General features: G+C 31.7%; 1 protein-coding gene across 3 annotated transcripts; it reads left to right on the top strand.

The window, feature by feature from the left end:
* Positions 1-1,621: 1,621 nt before the first annotated feature.
* Positions 1,622-21,140, top strand: LOC132758988 (COMM domain-containing protein 4-like). 3 transcript variants are annotated; one of them, XM_060750708.1, is made up of 9 exons: positions 1,622-1,642; positions 7,460-7,531; positions 10,953-11,018; positions 11,475-11,514; positions 13,170-13,289; positions 14,616-14,696; positions 15,134-15,195; positions 17,256-17,370; positions 20,497-21,140. In XM_060750708.1, exons 1-9 carry the CDS (start codon positions 1,640-1,642, stop codon positions 20,541-20,543), a joined length of 606 nt encoding a protein of 201 aa, XP_060606691.1. In that variant the 5' UTR covers positions 1,622-1,639; the 3' UTR covers positions 20,544-21,140. The 3 variants fall into 3 exon arrangements, with proteins under 3 accessions (XP_060606691.1, XP_060606690.1, XP_060606692.1); XM_060750707.1 differs by lacking the exon at positions 1,622-1,642 and adding an exon at positions 4,756-4,806; XM_060750709.1 differs by lacking the exon at positions 1,622-1,642 and having other exon boundaries at positions 13,170-13,335.
* The last annotated feature ends 2,114 nt before the right edge of the window (positions 21,141-23,254 follow it).

Below are 23,254 nucleotides of genomic sequence, written 5' to 3'. Positions count from 1 at the left end.
ATCCGGCACCCTGACGGGATCCATGCGTTCGTTTACAAGCTCTATAAAAAGTAAAACTGAAGCGAAAAAGAAATGATCCTGACCCAGACTCGCGGATCGCAGGCGCGGGATCCAGTTTTTTTGAAATCCCCCATTTTTTGGGTTTTTTGTCTGACGCGCCCCAATTTATTGTAGAAAGGGCAAACGCGGTTTCTTTTATTTGTTAAACTTTGCTTATCCCCTTTAAAAAGTTTGTTAAAGGGGAAATATTTGTAATAAAGGAGAAAAAAGTAAATGAGAAGTTTTTTGACTTCCATTACTAAAAAACCAAATCGAAAAATTTTAGCTTAATGTAAAAATTATTGAGCAAAATGAAAAATACAAACAAACAAAAATGACAAAAGCTATTTTTAAACCAATAAACTAAAACGGGAAAAAACAGAAAAAACAAAAACTTTTTAAAAACTTTTAACTAAGTACATCATCTCCCTACTTTTTAAAATTTTGTTAGCTCCCATGAAAATTAAACAAACAAAATCAGTTTATACATTTTACTATGAAATATCGTTTCATAACAACAAACAACAAAACATTATTTTATGAAATGGGGCATTTACTGTAAATTTTTAAAAATAATAAGTTTTATAGGGAAATTTTTTTGAACCAAAACAAACTTTTGGAGAAGGCTTTGATTTTAATTTCAACATTAGCATTACAGGACAAAGAAAACAAACAAATGGCTTTAAAAATTAAAGTATTTTCCCTTTTCATTTAAATTTCAATGTTTTATTTTTGAGGGGGAAATTGGGGTTTCATTCTATTAACTTTCCCAAATTTAAAAAACTAATACAGTGCAGGGTTTATTATTTTATTTACCTTCATCTTTTTAGTTATATTTTTGATTTTTTTTTAATAACCCTTTTTTTTAAGAAATTTTTTTATAACTTTTTTTTAAGTAGTTTACTTTTTTTAAATGATAAAAAAATGCCTAAAAAAATTTATCACAAGAACCGTAAACCCAATCCACAAAAAACGCATAATTCAATTATGAAAAATATTTTAAAATTTATTTAAATTTCTTTTTTTTTTATATGTCTCTGGTTTGAAAAAATTGGGATAAAACAATTCATGTAAAAATGTAAAAAGTTTTTGGAAGACCCTGTTATTCGGAAAGGGATGGCTTCCCCAAATCATTTTAAAATTGTCCAACCCCACCGGGTATTTAGGAAATTTAAATAGAAAATTTTATGTAACCCGGGATCACCACCTTTCCCTTAAAATTACTCGTTAATCGTAAAATTAAAAAACTTTTTCTCAAAAATTTTAAAAGAAGCAGTTGCCTAGTTTCGGTTTGAGCGCGTGTTGGGCGGTATTTGTATTGTACAAAAATTCTTTACATTTGGGATTGTCTTGCAGTTTTATTCTTCTTGTTTTACTGTTGTTTTAATCTTTTTTTATTTGCTCTAAAAGTCTCATGACACGTGAATTTATATTATCGTGTTATAGATCCATTTTCTAGCACTGTTTTCGTTTGCGCATTATTTTAGATTTTTCAAATGAGCAAATTGAATTACTTTACAAATCAAAATAGTCTTATCAAAATAAGGAGACAGAAAACGTGCAATACCGTCTTAAATTGAGAAGAGATCAAGAAAGCATTATGGTGAGTATGCTTCAACCTTTGATACGCCGTTTTACCCATAACCTCGTGAATTTCTTAAATGGATTGCCGTACTTTGAATTTGGCGCAGTTATTTTGAAATTTTAGAGATTTTAATACCAATTAAACTGCAAAACAATTCAGCTAATAACAGTAATAGAGCTTCGCTCTGTATTGTTGGCAAAGACACTTTTGATTTAAAAAACGGAAATATGGTTTCGGTTTCGATCAAAGTTAATAAATCAATTTCATCAATAGTGATTATTGATTGATTGAATGATTGATTGATTAGTTTATTGGTTGGTTGGTTGGTTGGTTGGTGGGCGAGCGAGCGAGCGAGCGAGTGAGTGAGTGAGCGAGTGAGTGAGTGAGTGAGTGAGTTTGATGTATATAGATGATATCATATACCAAATATCAAAACTCTGGGCTTTGTACTTTCAGAGATTTTTTTAAAATCTTTTTATTATATGCACACAATGAAATCAATGACACTCGGGCGGGGCCTATATTGACCCAATGGCTATAATTTGAAAAATCAACTCGTCTCATACTTTTGGTCAACTCGTCCCCAATATGGTCAACTCGTCCCCTTCTTTTGGTCAACTGGTCACTATTGAATTATAAATCAATGTCTTAAGATAGTTATATTATGTAAGACAAAGAGTTGACTCAAAATCGCTAGAAAGGCGGTATAACTGAGCGAAAATAAATTCTACGGTAACTTATCCTTTAACAGAAATGCACCCCAATTTATAGATTGAACAAATATTCCAAATCTGGAGTGATTGACTTTGACAGTCTTCGATTATTTTAGACTGGACGCGCTTATTTGTAAATTGAAAAGCGTTGCAACGCTTTTCCCACGAAATTGGTTAAAACATATATTTCAAACAAATTGCCAAACATCCCACTCCACACTCCCAAGAGACCATTTTACTGTAGTATAAATCATTGCTTCCGGGTAAAAATTTATTTTCTCGGTTCATCTGCGTAAGACACAAAGAAAAAAAAAACGTTTTCTAGGGAAATATAGTGCCTTTCGAGATCTGCAAATATATAAATAAAAGAATAGTTTAAATACCATATACTATATTGTTGTTTTATAGATTTCCGTAAAGCCTTTGATTCTGTTGATAGAATTGCCTTATGGCAAAAACTGCTCAAGAATAATATAAGTGGTAATTTTTTGAAAATTTTGCATAATATGTATGATAAAACAAAGTCGTGTGTAAAAGCTGGTAATCAGATTTCATTTATTTTGCAAGTAATGCTGGCGTAAGACAAGGTGAAAATATTTCACCCGTGTTGTCTTCGTTTAATATTTCTAAATGATCTTGAACAATAAATTTCTGAAAAATAGGCATATATATTATATTAACTTGCTGATGATGTGAAAAGCTTATTTACCCATTACTGCATGAGCATTTTGTGAAAAATGGCTGTTTTCATTGAAAAGTATCCCGTTTCAAATTCAAATTGCTATAAAACTATAAAAACTGATTCAATACTAATCAAACTTGGCACAAATGTTAACTGGACCATTGACTTTGTAACAACGTGCTCAGTCTTAAATTTCCTGTTACCATGGCAACGAGAGGACATCTCAAAATTGCCGAAAGTCACTATTTTGAGTTGACTTTTTCCATCAAAATTGATTTTAAAGTGCTGCAACTTCTCAATGGATTGAGATAGAGTCAAGGGCTTTTCAGCGTTGGGTACACGTTACCTTATGGTCGATCTGGGGTCATGTTTAGCCTCTCACAAGTCCAAAAATGTTTTGGCGATGAGGGGGACTTCCACCTTCAAACCCCCCAAACAGAAGGGGACACATCTCCCTTCTGGCAACCCCCTGATGTATCTTTTGGATAGGGGGCGCGCCGATAGAGCGGTCAGTTTTTAAAACGACATTTCACCAAACAGAAACAAGTGTTGGGGACCTGAATAAGGCATTATTTTCACCATTTGAGACAACAACAAAGGAGGTGGGGGTGAAAAGGTGTGTATATCAAGTAATGGGTTAAGTAATAAGGATTGTTTTAGACTCTTTCTGCTCCTTTGTGCTGATGATACTGTAATTTTAGCAGATAATGCAGATGAGCTTCAGACTGCATTAAATGCAATGCTAGAATATTGAAATGTTTGGAATTTAAAAGTGAACTCTGCAAAATCAAAGGTTGTAATATTTTCTACGGACAGGAATCGTATGAAAGATGCACCTCAATTTTCTTTTGATAATGAGAACATGATTTTTCTTATCTATTTATCCAATTTATGGAAAATTACTTCCTAATTAATTCTTCCGCCTTGTTAAAATTTAGATGTATGCACTATAAGATGTCAATTGAAGAAAGGTAGATTCCTAAATATAGAAGAATATGTACTTTATGTGAGTCAAACCAACTGGGTGATGAATTTCACTACCTCCTTTATTGTTCACATTTTGTTAAAAGTAGACGTAACTTTATTAAACCGTATTATAATAGGTATCCTAATGCATTGAAATTTGAAGGTCTTATGGATAGTAAAAAAGTCACATCTAAAAAACCTTGCTTTGCTTTGTAAAATAATTACAACATGCAAATAATAAGTATAACGTACGTTACATATCATTTGTCTCCTAGAAAGTTTGTTATTGAAGCATAAATTCCGGTTATTATTGAGAATCTAGTCATATCTTTTTTTATTTTATGGTACAATATAATTGTCACTCATTCTCCTTTTCAATGTATATTTTATGTATATTTTTCTCTGTTACGTTCCGGTTGTTACATGTTCACAATTTTGTATTTTATGTCACATGTTCTTATGAACCATGACAGTATTGAATAAAATTTGAAAATCTGAAATCTATTATATAGGTATCCTAATTCATTGAAATTTGAAGCTCTTATGAATAGTAATTAAACATTAAAAAAAAACTTGCTTTATTTTGCAAGGAAATAATTACAACATGCAAATAATAAGTGTAATGTTGTATCATTAGTCTCCTTGAAATTTTGTTATTGGAGCATAAATATTTTCTGTGTTCCGGTTGTTACATGTTCAAAATTTTTATTTTATGTCAGATGTTCGTATGACCATGACAGTATTGAATAAAATCTTGAAAATCAATCTTGATTTATTTTTACAACTTTGGGTTAAATAAGTCCATAATACTCTTCAAAATGGTAGGTGTTTTCATTTCGTTTTTACAACTGAAATATATTTATTTTAAGACATGAATGATTGTCTTTAGGAGTACATTAGACGTAGAAGTTGATATGAAGTGTCAACTGAATAGATAAATACTGCTTCACGTTTTTTTCTTTAATAAAATCGGATAATGCAACGAAGTTATACATCTCTTTCGTACTAATAATTTTCGTACCATTGTTGATGAGTATCATTTTTTTTTATTATCTTTTGTCTGACTGATTAAGTGTAATTTTGTATTATAAATTAATATGAAGTTGAATTTATTCCTTTTTGTTTAAATCATTTTAGTATGAAATCAAGCTTAGGTATTTGTAACAGTCCTTTTAAGCTTTTTTTTCAATATTTTGGGAATGCCACCAACACAATAAACTTGAAATGTCACTAGAAGTCCAACGTGGGACTTTTAGAGTAACTGATGGAGACTGCTAGAGATACACCAAATAAATTTATAGCTTCCAGGGCTCTCAATTGACACGGGGATCCGGGTTTTGACTTGTGAAAATCGGGAAATGCACAAATTTGACACGTGATAAAATCTGCTCAAGAGTCAATTTGCCACATGGGATTTTCAGCTATGCAATAATAATAACCTTAAATCCACCCCTAATTACCTATCAAATCCTACATATGTTCAAATCACACTCATTAAAAATGTCAACAGGCAGTATAAGCCGTGTATAAAATGCTTTACACACGGCAATTGTTTAAAGCCTGTGCACTGAAGCGCGACAATTCAGTGGCTGCAATTTGACAGCGCTAAAAATAGCTCTACACAACATACTTGAGGTGTCAATTATTGATTGCTTTTAAAGGTTTATAATACATCTTTGATTTACTTGGAGTACCTGTGCATGTGTTATTTCTTTTTCCATTAAATATTCCTGGTACATTTTGGTATTTAAAATTAATATGATATAGCATACCAGTTAAGATACTTTTTTATATTTTATAAATTTAATCAGAAAAGCTGCTGCTTATTGTATTCTTTCACAGCAATTCATTTTTTTGTTTTATTTGTTTGTTTTATTTTGGTGGAGGGGGGGGGGGTATAGACATTTATTATTAGGCATTTTTTTCTGTCAATTTAGTCTTTGGAATCTCCAAGAATGACCTCCAATACAGCCATTTTTGTAACATAAAAATGATTCATGTAGTCAAATGACACTAGAAAAAAATGATTTGACTCATGAAAATTTTGGCCAAAGAGTCTTTGACTCGTGAAATTCTGACCCTACTGAGAGCCCTGGCTTCTTTTGATGGCCTTTTTATTAACAGATTAATATATATAATGATATTTTACGTACATATGTAGATTCTGTATTATAAGTGGTCTAGTTTCAAGGGATTCCCCTAATACGTTAATTATAATAATTTACAATTTCTGCAGACTTATGATCTGGAATTTTATGCTATGGCATTGGGAATGTCCCTTTGGTACCTCAATAATTATCACAAGTAAAAAACACTCTGAAATATTATATAATGATAAATCAGTGTTTTATAAAGCTGATTTGTGTTAGAAATTCTGCCTATTACCAATCTATCTACCTATTCATCCATATATCAATCTACGATGTTCATGCATCTTCCTTTATTGTCAAACCCCTGTAAGAAGATATAGGGTAGAATAGATTATGCAAGTCATGTTACAAAATTAATAAAAGAATAGAAAACATATACAAAATATTATACATTTAAAATAAACAGTGGGAAATGTATAGGGTTTGCTAAAAGTAAAAACTATCTTGCAGTCTGTTATAATGCGACACATGTATGTTGATATGGCTAACAGTCATATTGAACTGGGTTTGTGTGGGCTATGAAACAGTATAATGGATAGGCTGTACCAGTGGAAGAATATTCTTGGAAAGAATGAGAATTTGTAGTTGTCTGTCTTGGCAAGACTTAACTTATAGCTCATCATCCAGGAATTTCAGAAGCCTCTCCCTAATGAGGTTTATACATGTAACCTTCTTTGTGATTGATGATTTTTCACATCATGTACACCTTACAATCAGCTAAACAAAGATGAAGTAGGCTCCATTTAAGAGACTTTAGTTTACTGGATGGGCATCCAAAGTCAGATTTGACCAAATGCAAAGATATTATTTGGACAGATTCTATGATATTATGATCAATTAAGGTTTGACTATAGGGGACCAGACATTAGGTGCATATTCCAGTTGTGGTCAAACAAGGGTCTTATAATCTCTAATATGCCATGCTGAGTTAAATTTTATATCATGGCATAAGAAACCAAGGGTTTTGTTTGCCTTTTGGTTGAAGTTCCAAAGGTGAACTGTTTATGTGCTGCTTCCATACAATGATACAGCAGTCATTTGATTTATTTCAATATACATATTTGGCCGATGTAATTGTATCTTAAGAAGTTCCATGAAGGGTTTAATTTATTGGTATTGGATGTTTCTTCCTTTTGACATGGATTTTTTTTTACATTTTGATGGATTGAACTCCATGTACCATTGTAACTCTCACTTTTCTAGGGTATTAAAGTCTTTTTGAAGGGTTTCTGATTGCTGACCTGATGTTAAGATTATAAGGTATCTATAGAGCAACCATTCAGAAACAAGTATACATTTGATTTATTGTTGTTTTTTTTTCCAGAGGTTTCGTTTCTGTGGTGACTTGGATTGCCCGGACTGGGTCCTGGCGGAAATTAGTATACTCTCAAAAATTGTAAGTTAAAATTGATTTAATTGGAAATGAAATGCAGCATGTATAAATTAAGAATCTATGTTCCCTTTTTCTTTGAAAAATTCAGCTATTGTCGGCGTTTAAGAGACATTTTAATAGAAGCTTTAACAGCAATTATAAACTTGGTTTAAATAATGTATATTGTCGTGAAAGGACTCAATTTTAAAAGGGCAGATATTCCTAAAATTATTTTATGCAAAGTTATGACCCTTTTTCAACATATATTTTTTGCCCAGGTTAACGTTTTCTCTGAAACTCAGAAAAAGTAATTCATCTCAAACTTAGTATATATGTATTATTGCAGGGCTCACACTGGCTCAAATAAAATAATAGCCAATAATTTTAACTTAAAAAAATAATAGCCAAAAGTTCAGCGGACTATTCACGAATTAGCGATTAAACAACATAAGCAGTTGATTAAATAAACATTACATTTTTATAAGGATTCTCAAATAAACTGATACATTTGTGTATATTGATAACTACCTTTTTTTAAATAGAACCACAACTTTAATTGTTATTATAGAACAGAATAAAAACGTTATAATTAGTATAATTACTGTATAACAATAATATTAAAGATTCATTATAACTTTACATAATGCTGTTATCAGACAACTTTTTTTGTTTGTTCTAATCAAATTTTGTCAGCTATAACCACTGTCAATTTCCACATTTCACACAGAACTGGAGTAGATCTAGGTCATATTAGCCTATAGAAATAACACAAGTTTGCAAACTCATTCACAGAGTGCAACCTTTTTTCTGAATAATTTACTGAAAAATATCATCATCACCAATGTAATACAAATTTTCTGCCATAGTAGTAAAGATTTTTAAACAGAACATAGCTTATTTCACCTTTAAGGTGATTTTGCTTTGTCAGCCATGTTTGTTTTCAATATGTGGGTCCAAAGTGAAAGTAGGCCAAAATTCATATAACAACAAAGCTCACATTGTTATATGATGAGCCATTTGCAAGTACACTTCCAGTTTCTATGTTTTAAAGGACTATTTTAAACAAAATAAAAATGATAACAATAAGAAAAATTACCTTCAATGTGCTACATTTCTGAAGACCAAAAACATTCTGTTGCAAAGTTTTATGCACATTTCATGAATGGCAAAATCCTTTTTAAAGTCTGTTTTTAGTGCCTACAAAAGCCACTTTTTGCAGAAAATACAAAAAACTTTAAAAAATAAACCTTAGGAAAGTAGTTTTATCTGACCTTGAAAAAACATGGCTACCATGACATGTGTAAAAAAGTAGTACCATGAAAATGAACATCATTTATCTATCTCTTGTGTACATGACAAACAGACACACTTCACTGTTACACATAAAAAAGGTTAGATTTTAAAGTTTGATTGTGTTTTCATTTTAATTGTAGTTCATAAGGCCTATAAATGATGATTGTTTTCTTGCACTACTTTTTTACAAAAAATAAATGGAGGCCATGTGCTTTAGAAGGACATGAGATATGGATTTATTTGGAGTTTAAGTTTTGAAAGATTTTTGTATTTGCTGCAAAAAATAGCTTTTGTAGGCACTAAAACAGACTTAAAAAAGGATTTTGCCATTCATGAATATGCATAAAACTTTGCAACAGAATGTTTTTGGTCTTCAGAAATGTAGCACATTCAAGGTAAATATTCTTATTGTTATCATTTTTATTTTTGTTTATAACTGTCCTTAAAATATTAACATGGAATTGTACTTTCAAATGGTTTAATCATTTTACAATAAGAGCTTAGTTGTTATATGAATTTTGGCCTACTTTCACTTTGGACAGACTTTTAAATTAGTGAAAACAAACATGGCTGACAAAGCGGAATCACCTTAAATAAATATCAAAATTATCGGTGTCGCGAAAATATGTGACAATCGGATTTTTCCTGTTTTCTGAAGAAATATTCACAATTTTGGTTGTTGTGCAAATAGTTGTTTGGAATTTTATACTTTTTAAATATTTTACCATTGTTTTCCACTGGCGTTTTAGTCAAGTAGCTTAAAACAAAAAAAATCAAAATTTGCAATTACTGGAATTCACGGTAAATTTTGGGTAAGTCTATATATAGTTTATCAATTTTAAAACGATTTTTGTGGCTAATTGACGGATATTTGATGGCTATTATAAATGCTGGACAATATCTTTAAAGTACTTATACAATTATACATGTATTTTATCACCTCGGGCAATATAGTTAGCAGCACGTGACCGGTAAAAAGTTGACACTCAATTAAATGCACCCCGCTGGTGTTAATTGGGTCTACTGCATTCATTATCGTTTTTTACACCTTATATAAACACTGTTGGAAGTAAAAAATAATCGCCAGATTTTGTAGCGAAAATGCAAAAATAATCGCCAATCTTATAAAATAATCGCAAATGGCGACTTTGGCGACCGACAGCGTGAGCCCTGTTATTGTAAACTATCAAACCATTTTGGAAGAGCAGAATCAGATAATCCTAAACTTCGTGTTTGCAAAATAATGCCCCTTGTTTACTCATTTTTTTCCTGCAAGTGACAATGCCTTAAAAAATGTCAAAGCTTATATCACTTTAAATTTATTTTCCTCTTTTTATTAGAATATTTGCCTTTTTCTCAATAACTGTTACAATATCAACTTGAAATATTTGTTTACTTTCAAGGGCAGTTAAATCTGCTAAGCACTTTTGCAGAATTTTGCCCCTTCTTTTTATTGCTTTTAAATAATTATCAAGCTCTAAGAAGAGTTAAGCCTTCTGTCTGCTCACAGATCATGTTAATAAATATGTCAGTGTAGGGACAGTAGTAGAGCTGTAAGCCTAAAAAATTATCACTAATGGAAGGTATTGTACAACCTCTCCTAAGCAACCACCTTTGTGGGACAAATATTTTGGTTGTTGCTGACAGGTGTTTCTCTAGAGAAGTTAATTTGTTTGCGAAGTGTTACCATGGTATTGTGTGTTGTTGAGAGGGCGGCTCTTTGGAGGTTGTTTTGTAATGAGTGTTGCCAGTCAAAACTAGTGAAGTACATGTATGTAGTGCCAAGAACAAAATAGTAACATTTGAAAATATTCCACTTGAAAATATTCTGATGTTTGTTATTTCAAGACTACAGTTGTGTATTTTGATAGAATGAAACTTAACCTAGCAGGAATCTTACATAGATCAAAAATAATTTATGTAGATAGGAAAATGTAAAGTGTGTAGATAGTAAAATGTTTTGCAAAACAACAAAAGTAGTTATTTTTCTAGTAAGATAAAATGAGCTTATCAGGTCAAATATTCAAAGTGAAAGTCATGTCCAAATATATTAATTGTAAATGCCTGTAAATAATAAACTATGACTTATTATATGTATGAAATATTGAAAACATATTTATTATTAGCTTATTGTTTATTGTATATTATTTAGACATCAGTTAAGATGAAGCTGTTATGTGTACAGGTGATTAAAGACATGCTAGGTCAGGGGATTGATGTAAGTATAGAGCTTATTGTTTTTATACCACCTCTATAAACAATAAGATTCTCATGAGAATAAATTTTTCAACAGTGTTTTTAATATATGAACTATTATTATCTTCTCATCAGGAAGAAATTTGTTTGCTTGTGGTACGAGTACCACACTACCAGTAAAGCTTAAAACAATGTACATTCTAAGAATTTGAATAAGAAAATTTGAATGAATGCTATACACCAAAGTTTATGCATGATTGCACTAAATCTTATGTTAATGAAAAAGGTGGGTCACACCGTTTACCTTTTTAAAAATAATTTAAAAAATTTAAATATGTACACATTTATCTGAAGTGTAAGTCAAGTTCTTATGAATCAATGCTTTGTTGCAATGTAGTTGTTTGTTACTTAAAGAAAACACAAATTTTACAGTAAAGTTTTTGATACAGATCTTGATTTAATGTCTGTATTTTTACAGTATGATAAAGTGTATAAAATCACATCAGATGCTAAATTTGGTAAGTAGCCTTTGTTGTTTTTAGAAAATTGTTGTCTTTGTAGAAAGTGATTATTTCTTTCTCACAATCATATATTACTTTTTAGCTCACCTGTCACAAAGTGACAGGGTGAGCTTTTGTGATTGCTTTTCGTCCGGCGTCCGTCGGTAAACTTTTACTTTAAATGACATCTCCTCATAAACCACAAAGCCAATTTCATCCAAACTTCACAGGAATGTTCCTTTGGTGGTCACCTTTAAAAATTGTTCAAAGAATTTAATTCCATTCAGAACTCTAGTTGCCATGGCAACCGAAAGAAAAAAACTTTAAATATCTTCTTTTAAAAAACCGTAAGAGCTAGAGCTTAGATATTTGGCATGAAACATCTTCTAGTGAGTGTCTACCAAGTTTGTTCAAATAAAAGCCCTGGGGTCAAAATTGGCCCCGCCCCAGGGGGTCATTGATTTTCCCTATATGCATATAGTAAAAACTTAAAAAATCTTCTTTTAAAAAACCGTAAGAGCTAGAGCTTAGATATTTGGCATGAAACATCTTCTAGTAAGTGTCTACCAAGTTTGTTCAAATAAAAGCCCTGGGGTCAAAATTGGCCCCGCCCCAGGGGGTCATTGATTTTCCCTATATGCATATAGTAAAAACTTAAAATATCTTCTTTTAAAGAACCCAAAGAGCTAGAGCTAAGATATTTAGCATGAAACATCTTCTAATGAGTGTCTACCAAGTTTGTTCAAATAAAAGCCCTTGGGTCAAAATTAACCCCGCCCCAGGGGGTCATTGATTTTCCATATATGCATATAGTAAAAACTTAAAAAATGTTCTTTTAAAGAATCCAAAGAGCTAGAACTAAGATATTTAGCATGAAACATCTTCTAATGAGTGTCTATCAAGTTTGTTCAAATAAAAGCCCTTAGGTCAAAATTGGCCCCGCCCCAGGGGGTCATTGATTTTCCCTATATGCATATAGTAAAAACTAAAAAAAATCTTCTTTTAAAGAACTCAAAGAGCTAGAGCTAAGATATTTAGTATGAAACATCTTCTAATGAGTGTCTACCAAGTTTGTTCAAATAAAAGCCCTGGGGTCAAAACTGGTCTGGCCCCAGGGGTGTCATTGTTTTTAACTATATGTGTATAGTATAAACCTTAGGGGGGCTGTTGTTTGATGGACTGGGGGGGGGGGCTTTTGTCCTACCTGTATTTTTGATGGGGGCTTTTGTCCTATGTGTAAATTTAGTTGGGGGGGGGGGCTTTTTGTTCACCTTGTCATTTTTAAATGGGGGGGGGGGGGGAGCTTTTGTCCAGGAAGGGCTTTTGTCCTACACTCCTTACATATACATGTATATATGTATACATAGGGATGGTAGTTGTGTAAATATGTTTCATAATAGTTTATTGGCAGTCATCTTCATTGCATCAAAATGGTGTCCAAAAAATCAAAGGTTTGACTTCTTTATAGTAAAATGTACTGTACTAGAATAATTCAGTCTTGACCACATATAAATTTCGTGTTTATTGAATGCTGACAAGTCTACAATGTTGGTGGGACATTAAGCTAGGCTTATACAGTCCATATCCACTGGTATATCTGTTGACAATAAGAAATGCACTAAACTCGAGCAACTAATAAAGTTTAACAAATCAATACAATGTTTATATTGTAGAGGAGGGGGATGTTAAAGCAAGTATTGCAGCATTACATTTCATCATTGCCAGTGCTGCCAAGTACAATGTGGATGGAGAGTCTCTGTCTAATGAACTTCAACAGCTTGGTTTACCTAAAGGTAATATATCTGTCTAATGAACTTCAACAGCTTGGTTTACCTAAAGGTAATATATCTGTCTAATGCTAGGTTTACCTAAAGGTAATATATCTGTCTAATGCTAGGTTTACCTAAAGGTAATATATCTGTCTAATGCTAGGTTTACCTAAAGGTAATATATCTGTCTAAAACTAGGTTTACCTGAAGGTAATATATCTGTCTAATGTTATGTTTACCTAAGGGTAATATATCTATCTAATGCTTGGTTTACCTAAAGGTAGTATATCTATCTAATGTTAGGTTTACCTAAAGGTAATATATCTGTTTAATGTTAGGTTTACCTAAAGGTGATATATCTGTCTAATGCTAGGTTTACCTAAAGGTAATATATCTGTCTAATGTTACGTTTACCTAAAGGTATTATATCTGTCTAATGCTAGGTTTACCTAAAGGTAATATATCTGTCTAATGCTAGGTTTACCTAAAGGTAATATATCTGTTTAAAGTTATGTGTACCTAAAGGTAATATTACTGTCTAATGCTAGGTTTACCTAAAGGTAATATATCTGTCTAAAGTTAGGTGTACCTAAAGGTAATATATCTGTCTAATGCTAGGTTTACCTAAAGGTAATATATCTGTCTAATGTTAGGTTTACCTAAAGGTAATATATCTGTCTAATGCTAGGTTTACCTAAAGGTAATATATCTGTCTAAAGTTAGGCATACCTAAAGGTAATATATCTGTCAAATGCTAAGTTTACCTAAAGGTAATATATCTGTCTAATGCTAGGTTTACCTAAAGGTAGTATATCTGTCTTATGCTAGGTTTACCTAAAGAAAATATGTCAGCCTGATTTAAGCTTTACCTAAAGGTAATAATTATCTTTGTCTTATGAACTTCAAAAGCTTTGTTAACTAAAAGGTAATGAATATGGCTCATGATCATGTACAAAAATATTGAAAATGCTTCAGAGTTTGCAGTAGTATAAATGGGAATGTTGTATGTACAGAGCTGTATGTGACATTGTGATTAGGGTTTGAAACATTTGTTCCTTCATAGGATGTTTGTGAGTCTTAGAGACTTACAATACATTTACATGAGGAAGATGTTCTGCAGGCTTACAGAAGATCGTTGGTTTTACCCAGATACCCACTTATGCAGATGGGTTCTTTATTCACCCTTTAAAGTTTGGAAATGATATTGTAAGCCCAGCTGGAAAAATATTTTTTTTGTCATTTCCCCCTGCAACAAAATTTCATGTGTTATTTGTTACAGACAAAACTTCTTATGTTGTTTATTGGGACAAATTTCCAGTGTTATTTGTTAGATTCTTTCTAATTTTTTAGAGCATACAACATCATTGGGAAAGTCATATGGAGACAATCTTATCAAACTTCAGGAACAATTTAGAAAAGACAGTTTAAGATGTAAGTAAAAGGTATTTATGTTAACTAGTCAAGTTGTTAACTTTACAGATATGATAATGATATACTAGCAAATAGTTTACAATACAGATTATTACCACAAGTGAAACATTACATTAATAAATTAAAGGGACTCCACAGAGGTTATTTTACCTGAAATGACCAGAAATATTTTTTTTGTATTAAGTTCCATTTGATGTAAGACTCATGAACCTAATTACAAGACATTGACACTAATTGAAATATGAAGATGTGAAATTGTTGATTTTTTTTCTGCCTTATGATTTTCATGCTTATGTTTAGATAAAATAAAGGTTACACATGGTTCTAAGTAAGTTTCTGAATTGTTGATAATTTGTCACAGTGCTAGAATATTGTAACTGTTTATTCATTAGCAATCAGTTTTCAGAAATGAATTAAAAAGAACATTATGTTTACAGTATCCCAATTAGAGGGTGTTGAGTGGAGGGTTGACTACATTATAAGCTCAAGTCACTTAAAGGTATCTCTGTTTCTAATTGTGTTTATTTATATATAAAATGATGGTTAATTATTACTTGATTCTTCCGTGTGTGTAAGATTTTTAGCTTGACTAATTTAAGAATAGGAAATCTTTTGTACACACCCTGTGGTTAAGTGTTTGCGTGCAAGTTCTTTTCGAAGAGAATTAGTTGAAACTTCACACACAGGGCACAGGTGCCGTAACTCTGAGTTATGCTCCTTTTCGTCCTGTCAAGCTCTGAGAAAAGTCTAGTGTACTGTCTAGGAACCAAATATTGGGTCTCTGAAATGTCACTATGATAAATGTTTATACAACAGCTGATAGCCTCGAATATTAATAACAAATCTTTTAACAAAAAATTATGCATTATTTTTCATTCTAAGGGGCTTCTCATTATTTCCCAATTAAATATACAGGGCAGTCAAGTGCATACATGGTATATGCACATCATATAAAGCAGAGATCTGCCGAGGACACGATTTTGCGCCATTGGCGCTTAAAAAATGAGAATGGCGCAGGAAAATCGGCAGCAAAGGGCCATGGGCGCATCTAAAATCTGTGCCAGACTTATAAGAGAACAAAACTGTTTGTTGGGTCATTTAGTCATCCAGTCAAAACTGGTACTAACAGCAACATGTTACCCATTCCCCTGTAATTACGCATATTCTTGAGTTTATCCATTCCCCTATAGCTTTTGTCCATGTTATCTACTTACTGCATTTCTATTTATAATCCCTTTCCCACACATAATTATACTCATTTCTACTACGTAAATTTAATCCAATAAAACAAACAAACAAATTATACAACTACTTAATATTTAAAATGATTATCGATAACTGAAAAAAGAAGTGTTATTTTAAGAAATAAGTTACAGTGTAAAACTTGATCACCCCAAAGGTCACTCAAGTTCATGCAAGCTTTGGCTGATTAAGTGTAAAAAATGATGTCTATTACGTCATCAGAATATTTGACAGGGTGATTAACCAATCAGGGAAACATTGTGCATGATTTTTTTCATGATCAAAAGGTCTGTCGGCAAGTGTCTTTGATGTATGCTGTCTACACAGAGGCATACTAGGGGCAATAAAATTAGTCAATATACAGTGGTTAGGGACATTTGGTGCAAAGTAGGAACAATTAAATGGATAATGCACATTATTAGACATTAGAAGTAAGAACCAGCAATTATGTAAATAAATTTGCATATCAAATTTTTGAGCAGCCATTTGAAAAAATATTTTACCTGCAATTAATATTAGTTACAAAGTTACCATGTAGACATAATTTTTTAATTATTCATAAGTGAACCACTTGTCATAAAATATGATGTAAGTTTTATTACCAGGGAAATTCAATTATCTACAAACTTTTTAACAATTATTTAGGTCAATGTTTACTTATTTTCCCAAGGCCAATACTTAGGTAAAAATGGCCCATCATTTTCAGACCAAGTGGGCCCAGGGCCCAGTACTTTCAAATTCTTGGCAGATCTCTGTATAAAGGAATGCTTACACATCTGATGATGTCAGATGACAATAAACCAAATAACTTCAGGAAAATTACTTCTTAGCTTAATGTCCTTCAACTTATCAAGGCCCATAACTCTGGCGTAGATTTTGAATGATATGACCTTTTTTGAATGTACATAATTTCTTAATCACTATCCAAGAACTATTTGAAAGAGATCTTTTAATCTGTTTATTCTAACAATATTGAGATTCATTTTTTCAAGCTAAGATAATTGTCCAGTGACTATTAGATTTTAGCTTATTACAACATAATTTATACAAAACTATTCCTTTTAATAGATGTTGTTCATAATGTTAATCATTAACATTCACATTAACTTAATGTGATAAATTAAGTTTTGTAGCAATAGATGAAGGTATTTCTTCATAAGTTTCAATCAGGTGAGGAATAAACGAACCAGCTTATCCCTATAATGTTACTCTTGCATATCTTTAGAATTTTGTATAGAAAAAACATACAAAGTGTTTTTGCTTTTTCTGGTGCAGTCTTTGGTATTCATTACTAATTGTTTTACTCTATTAATCTAGGATATAAATGAACCATGTGTTCAGTTAAAGATGAACATAAAACCAGCTGAGGGAGGTGAAGTAGAACCAGTCTCCTTCACTGCATCTTCAGATAAATTCAGAGTGTTCTTGAATGGTAAATTGCCTTTTATATATTATCCTATAAATAGATTGATTTCTGTATTGAATATATATACATGACATTTAAAACAACATATACATTTAATACCTGATTCTAATAGAATACTATACCTGACAGATATAAAGTTGTATTGCTTTTCTGTCAGCTTCTTTATCATGTGAGTTTTATTTATAAAAGTAAGTTATCTTTGAATCATAAGTATTTTGAATTTACTACTTTTACTAATTATTTGCATCCTTAACTTATGTCAGGTAGATATATGAGAAAGTGTAACTATGTCAAGAGTCTGTGGTGCTGATTTGACTAATGTAAAAGGCACTTTGAATTAGTAAATGAATGTCAGGAAGCTGTATAGAGCAGTTTATCAATGTTAGTAGACTCAAGGGTTTTGTTTTCTAATGTCCTGAGACTCTATTGTCAGTTTTCTGAGTCAGGAAGTTCTAGTACAAAGTTCCAAATATTAAGATGCTAAAATGCTGAATTTTCTAGTGTCAGACGGCTCTAGTGTTAAGTTAATAATGTCAGAATGCTCTAGTGTCAAGTTTATTAATGTCAGAAGGCACTAACGTTGAGTTTAATAATGTCAGAAGGCTCTAGTGATGAGTTTAATAATGTCAGAAGGCACTAGTGTTGAGTTTAATAATGTCAGAAGGCTCTAGTGTTGAGTTTATTAATGTCAGAATGCTTTTGTGTTGAGTTTATTAATGTCAGAAGGCTCTAATGTTGAGTTTATTAATATCATAATTCTTTTGTGTTGAGTTTATTAATGTTAGAATGCTCTAGTGTTGAGTTTATTAATGTCAGAATGCTCTAGTGTTGAGTTTATTAATGTCAGAAGGCTCTAGTGTTGAGTTTATCAATGTCAGAAGGCTCTAGTGTTGAGTTTATTAATGTCAGAAGGCTCTAGTGTTGAGTTTATTAATGTCAGAAGGCTCTAGTGTTGAGTTTATTAATGTCAGAAGGCTCTAGTGTTGAGTTTATTAATGTCAGAGTGCTCTAGTGTTGAGTTTATTAATGTCAGAAGGCTTTAGTGTTGGGTTTATTAATGTCAGAAGGCTCTAATGTTGAGTTTATTAATATCATAATGCTTTTGTGTTGAGTTTATTAATGCCAGAAGGCTCTAGTATTGAGTTTATTAATGTCAGGAGACTCTAGTGTTGAGTTTATTAATGTCAGAATGCTTTTTTGTTGAGTTTATTAATGTCAGAAGGCTCTAATGTTGAGTTTATTAATATCATAATGCTTTTGTGTTGAGTTTATTAATGTAAGAATGCTCAAGTGTTGAGTTTATTAATGTTAGAATGCTCATGTGTTGAGTTTATTAATGTTAGAATGCTCAAGTGTTGAGTTTATCAATGTCAGAAGGCTCTAGTGTTGAGTTTATCAATGTCAGAAGGCTCTAGTATTGAGTTTATTAATGTCAGGAGACTCTAGTGTTGAGTTTATTAATGTCAGAATGCTCTAGTGTTGAGTTTATTAATGTCAGAAGGCTTTAGTGTTGGGTTTATTAATGTCAGAAGGCTCTAATGTTGAGTTTATTAATATCATAATGCTTTTGTGTTGAGTTTATTAATGTCAGAAGGCTCTAGTATTGAGTTTATTAATGTCAGGAGACTCTAGTGTTGAGTTTATTAATGTCAGAATGCTTTTGTGTTGAGTTTATTAATGTCAGAAGGCTCTAATGTTGAGTTTATTGATATCATAATGCTTTTGTGTTGAGTTTATTAATGTAAGAATGCTCAAGTGTTGAGTTTATTAATGTAAGAATGCTCAAGTGTTGAGTTTATTAATGTTAGAATGCTCAAGTGTTGAGTTTATCAATGTCAGAAGGCTCTTGTGTTGAGTTTATCAATGTCAGAAGGCTCTTGTGTTGAGTTTATCAATGTCAGAAGGCTCTAGTATTGAGTTTATTAATGTCAGGAGACTCTAGTGTTGAGTTTATTAATGTCAGAATGCTTTTGTGTTGAGTTTATTAATGTCAGAAGGCTCTAATGTTGAGTTTATTAATATCATAATGCTTTTGTGTTGAGTTTATTAATGTTAGAATGCTCAAGTGTTGAGTTTATTAATGTTAGAATGCTCAAGTGTTGAGTTTATCAATGTCAGAAGGCTCTAGTGTTGAGTTTATCAATGTCAGAAGGCTTTAGTGTTGGGTTTATTAATGTCAGAAGACTCTAATGTTGAGTTTATTAATATCATAATGCTTTTGTGTTGAGTTTATTAATGTCAGAAGGCTCTAGTATTGAGTTTATTAATGTCAGGAGACTCTAGTGTTGAGTTTATTAATGTCAGAATGCTTTTGTGTTGAGTTTATTAATGTCAGAAGGCTCTAATGTTGAGTTTATTAATATCATAATGCTTTTGTGTTGAGTTTATTAATGTAAGAATGCTCAAGTGTTGAGTTTATTAATGTAAGAATGCTCAAGTGTTGAGTTTATTAATGTTAGAATGCTCAAGTGTTGAGTTTATCAATGTCAGAAGGCTCTTGTGTTGAGTTTATCAATGTCAGAAGGCTCTTGTGTTGAGTTTATCAATGTCAGAATGCTCTAGTGTTGAGTTTATTAATGTCAGAAGGCTTTAGTGTTGGGTTTATCAATGTCAGAAGACTCTAGTATTGAGTTTATTAATGTCAGGTGGCTCCAGTGTTGAGTTAATTAATGTCAGAATGCTCTAGTGTTTAGTTTATTAATGTCAGAAGGCTTTAGTGTTGGGTTAATCAATGTCAGAAGGCTCTAGTGTTGAGTTTATTAATGTCAGAAGGCTTTAGCATTGAGCTTATAAATGTCAGAAGGCTATAGTGTTGAGTTAATGAATGCTAGAAGTCTTTAGTGTTGAGTTTATTTATCTAAGAAGCCTCTAGTATTCAGTGAAAAGATGACACAAGGCTTTGACTGAGTGTACTTATGTTAGGTTACTGATAGTTAAATATACTATTGTCAGGGGGTCCTTTATAAATGACAGAATGTTCGATTGCTGAGTGTTTATGACTGAAGGGTCTGTTGTTAGTTTAATAATATAAAAGATAACTAATGTAAATAACCTAGAAACACAACAGTGCCTAATGGTTTACAATATAGACATTTGTTATGTATTTTTTTAATTGAATTATTTTCTTTTCAGAATTGAAACAAGCAAGTGCTGTAATGGACAATCTGGCTACTTCCTGAAATCATTTACATTGTGTAACTTCTGTGATTAATGCCAAAAACATATACAAATGTTCATACTGTTCTGTATTGTGCATCATTGAAGATATAAGTGTAAATTATACCTCGAGTGAAATTGTGATATGATTGGGTTTGTTATTTTCTAGATCTACCAGCAAAGTCTTTTTTCTTGTCTTTAATTACAGATAGCTTAGATTTGTCAAGAATTGTTATGTTACTCATATTAGTTATATAACAGATAAGAAAATTGATGCATACTAAGTTCTAAGTTATTAGGTCTCAATGAGCATACCAATATATGTTCTTTGAAGTTATTAAGACTTACAGGCTTTTTAAAATGATGTTTTATAGAAAGGAAATTTTAATTGTTTGACTAAGTTACATTATTGCTTATATCATTCCAACCGTGTATTAATGTATGAAGTATTTACACAAAGTGTCTCAATGTTATAATTGGTATTAAATAGTCTTTGAACTTAAACTGTGTTAACTATGTCAAGCATTGTTTTATACAATCGTGACTTGTTATTGAATTTAATTAAAAGTCTTGTTTTTCACTTTTTCCCATTGTGAGTATTCCCTTAAAGTGTATAAAGCTATACAGTACGCTCACCGCGGGTTTTGCTTTTTCCGCGATACCACCGCGGACGATTTTTTTTTATCGCGGACAAACGCGGGGGTTCGTCCGCGATGAAAGCCTAATTTCCCCCGCGATCCCCGGTGTTCAGTTGTTTCCACCGCGGACAAAATTCAGACGACCGTTCTTCATTCGTCGATAAAATCAGTCACCCGTTTCCCGCGGGGGAACGCCAAGGTCAGTTGGTCAGTATTAACCTCCAAAAATAATAGACGTTTTATTATTTTTTAACGTCATCTTTTTTACACAATGACATGAAAATTGACCACAATCGTCTCCTTAAATGTTATTATACGTTAAATTTTTTGAACGGAATAATTACCGCTGTATCTGTTTTTGTTGTTGTTTTTAATAGTTTTGTTATAAACGTCCACAAAACTATTCGTCCACATACCAATATTTTTACAACTGAAATCGTCTTTTATCACTGTCATCTTTACTTTTTCATTCCTTGTGGTTCTCAAAGTATTATTGCTGTTAAACTATATGGGAGCCATAAATATGATACTTAGTATAAAAAAGGACATTTGTGCTGATTTCTCAATGATGACTGACGCCACAGTACATGTCCTGTAAGAGGTCGATGAGTGTGAATACAAGACAAGACATAAATAAAATACATATACATATCTCAGAAATAAAAGAAAAAGATATTTAAACCATCTATAAGATTTTATTTGTATGCAATTATATTCTTTAAAAACGGGTACACTTGTTTGTTTGTGTTTTTTTTTTACAGTAAAAACCCCGTCGAAAATGGACATGAGAAATATGCATGACACTTGCCAAAAGTTTTTGTATACTGTACATACCGTATATTTGTTTGACACAAATTCACCCATTAAAAAAAATAATAATTAGGCTGCCTTTTACAAATTATAAAATTACATTATTATCCTCGGAATTAATTTCAATGAAAACTTAATATAATAAATACAAGAAAGCAAAGACAATTACGTTCAATTGTATGTACTTAAAACTACATGTTGTCTACAAATACTATTATTCCCATGAACAATAATATCTTAAGATAAAAATAAAATGAAATATTTTTAACTTGAAAATCGGTCGATGGAAGTTCTTAGAAAATAACTGCCATGTGCTTGTTTGCCTTATATACATGTATGTACATGCTGTTCATAATAAAATAACAAAAAGTATAACGTCAAGTTTAACAAAATTCTGCAAAAAAAAATCTATAAAAAAGTAAAAAAGAACAAACAAACAAACTACTAAAACAAAAATGAAAATAAACTTCAACAGTTGATACAAACTTCAAAACATATACATTACGCTCACACCTGTAATTAGATAAATCAAGAATATCATTTAATGTATATTTTGGTGAAATAAACGCTTTCTTTTAATGTTCCAAATAAAATATAATACTTTATGATCAACATGCAAATAAACAGAAACAGTAAAACGCATGAAAGAGACGTCCTGGAATATTGCCTGAATAAATTGTTGAGGGTTACGTTTTCAAAGTTTTTAAATAAGAAACAAAAGCTGGCATATAAATTGTTGTAGTATCTTTTTCATAAATGTCATATGCCGAATTTTTCATTATTTGACTTCAAGTTTCTCACTACCATGAAGTTGCGACGACAATGATTTATCTTGATGTCGAATACATATTATACATTACCCAACACAATAACAAGAAGAAGAACAAGAAATACACTGCATTTGTACATGTACTTTTATTACAACAAAAAAGAAAACAAACAAACAAATTTTACATATAGTTATATGTACAGTACATGTTACAGTACGTACGTATACTGATGTTTAAATACAGTAATTAATTTTTAAAATTTAAGGTTTCCACCGCGTTGACCGGTGTTTGACCGCCGCGTTCCTCCGCAATTTACCGCTGCGTTCCGCGGGGGAAACGGTTTCAGCCGCCGATTTATGTCCGCGGTGGTGAAAATTTTCTGTCCGCGGGGTCACGCGGACAATATCTGAGCAAATTTTCGTCCGCGGTAAACCTCATCCGCGGGGTCACGCGGGTTTTGAAAAAGTCGCGCTGAGCGTACTGTATCTAATAAAAAATTGTGTAAAAATAAATTAA

Source organism: Ruditapes philippinarum, unplaced genomic scaffold, assembly GCF_026571515.1.
Source record: "Ruditapes philippinarum isolate M1 unplaced genomic scaffold, ASM2657151v2 ctg934_1_1_1_1, whole genome shotgun sequence".
Lineage (NCBI taxonomy): Eukaryota > Metazoa > Mollusca > Bivalvia > Venerida > Veneridae > Ruditapes > Ruditapes philippinarum.
The sequence above is the reverse complement of the archived record's forward strand: the minus strand, read 5'-3'. Positions and strand labels throughout refer to the sequence as shown.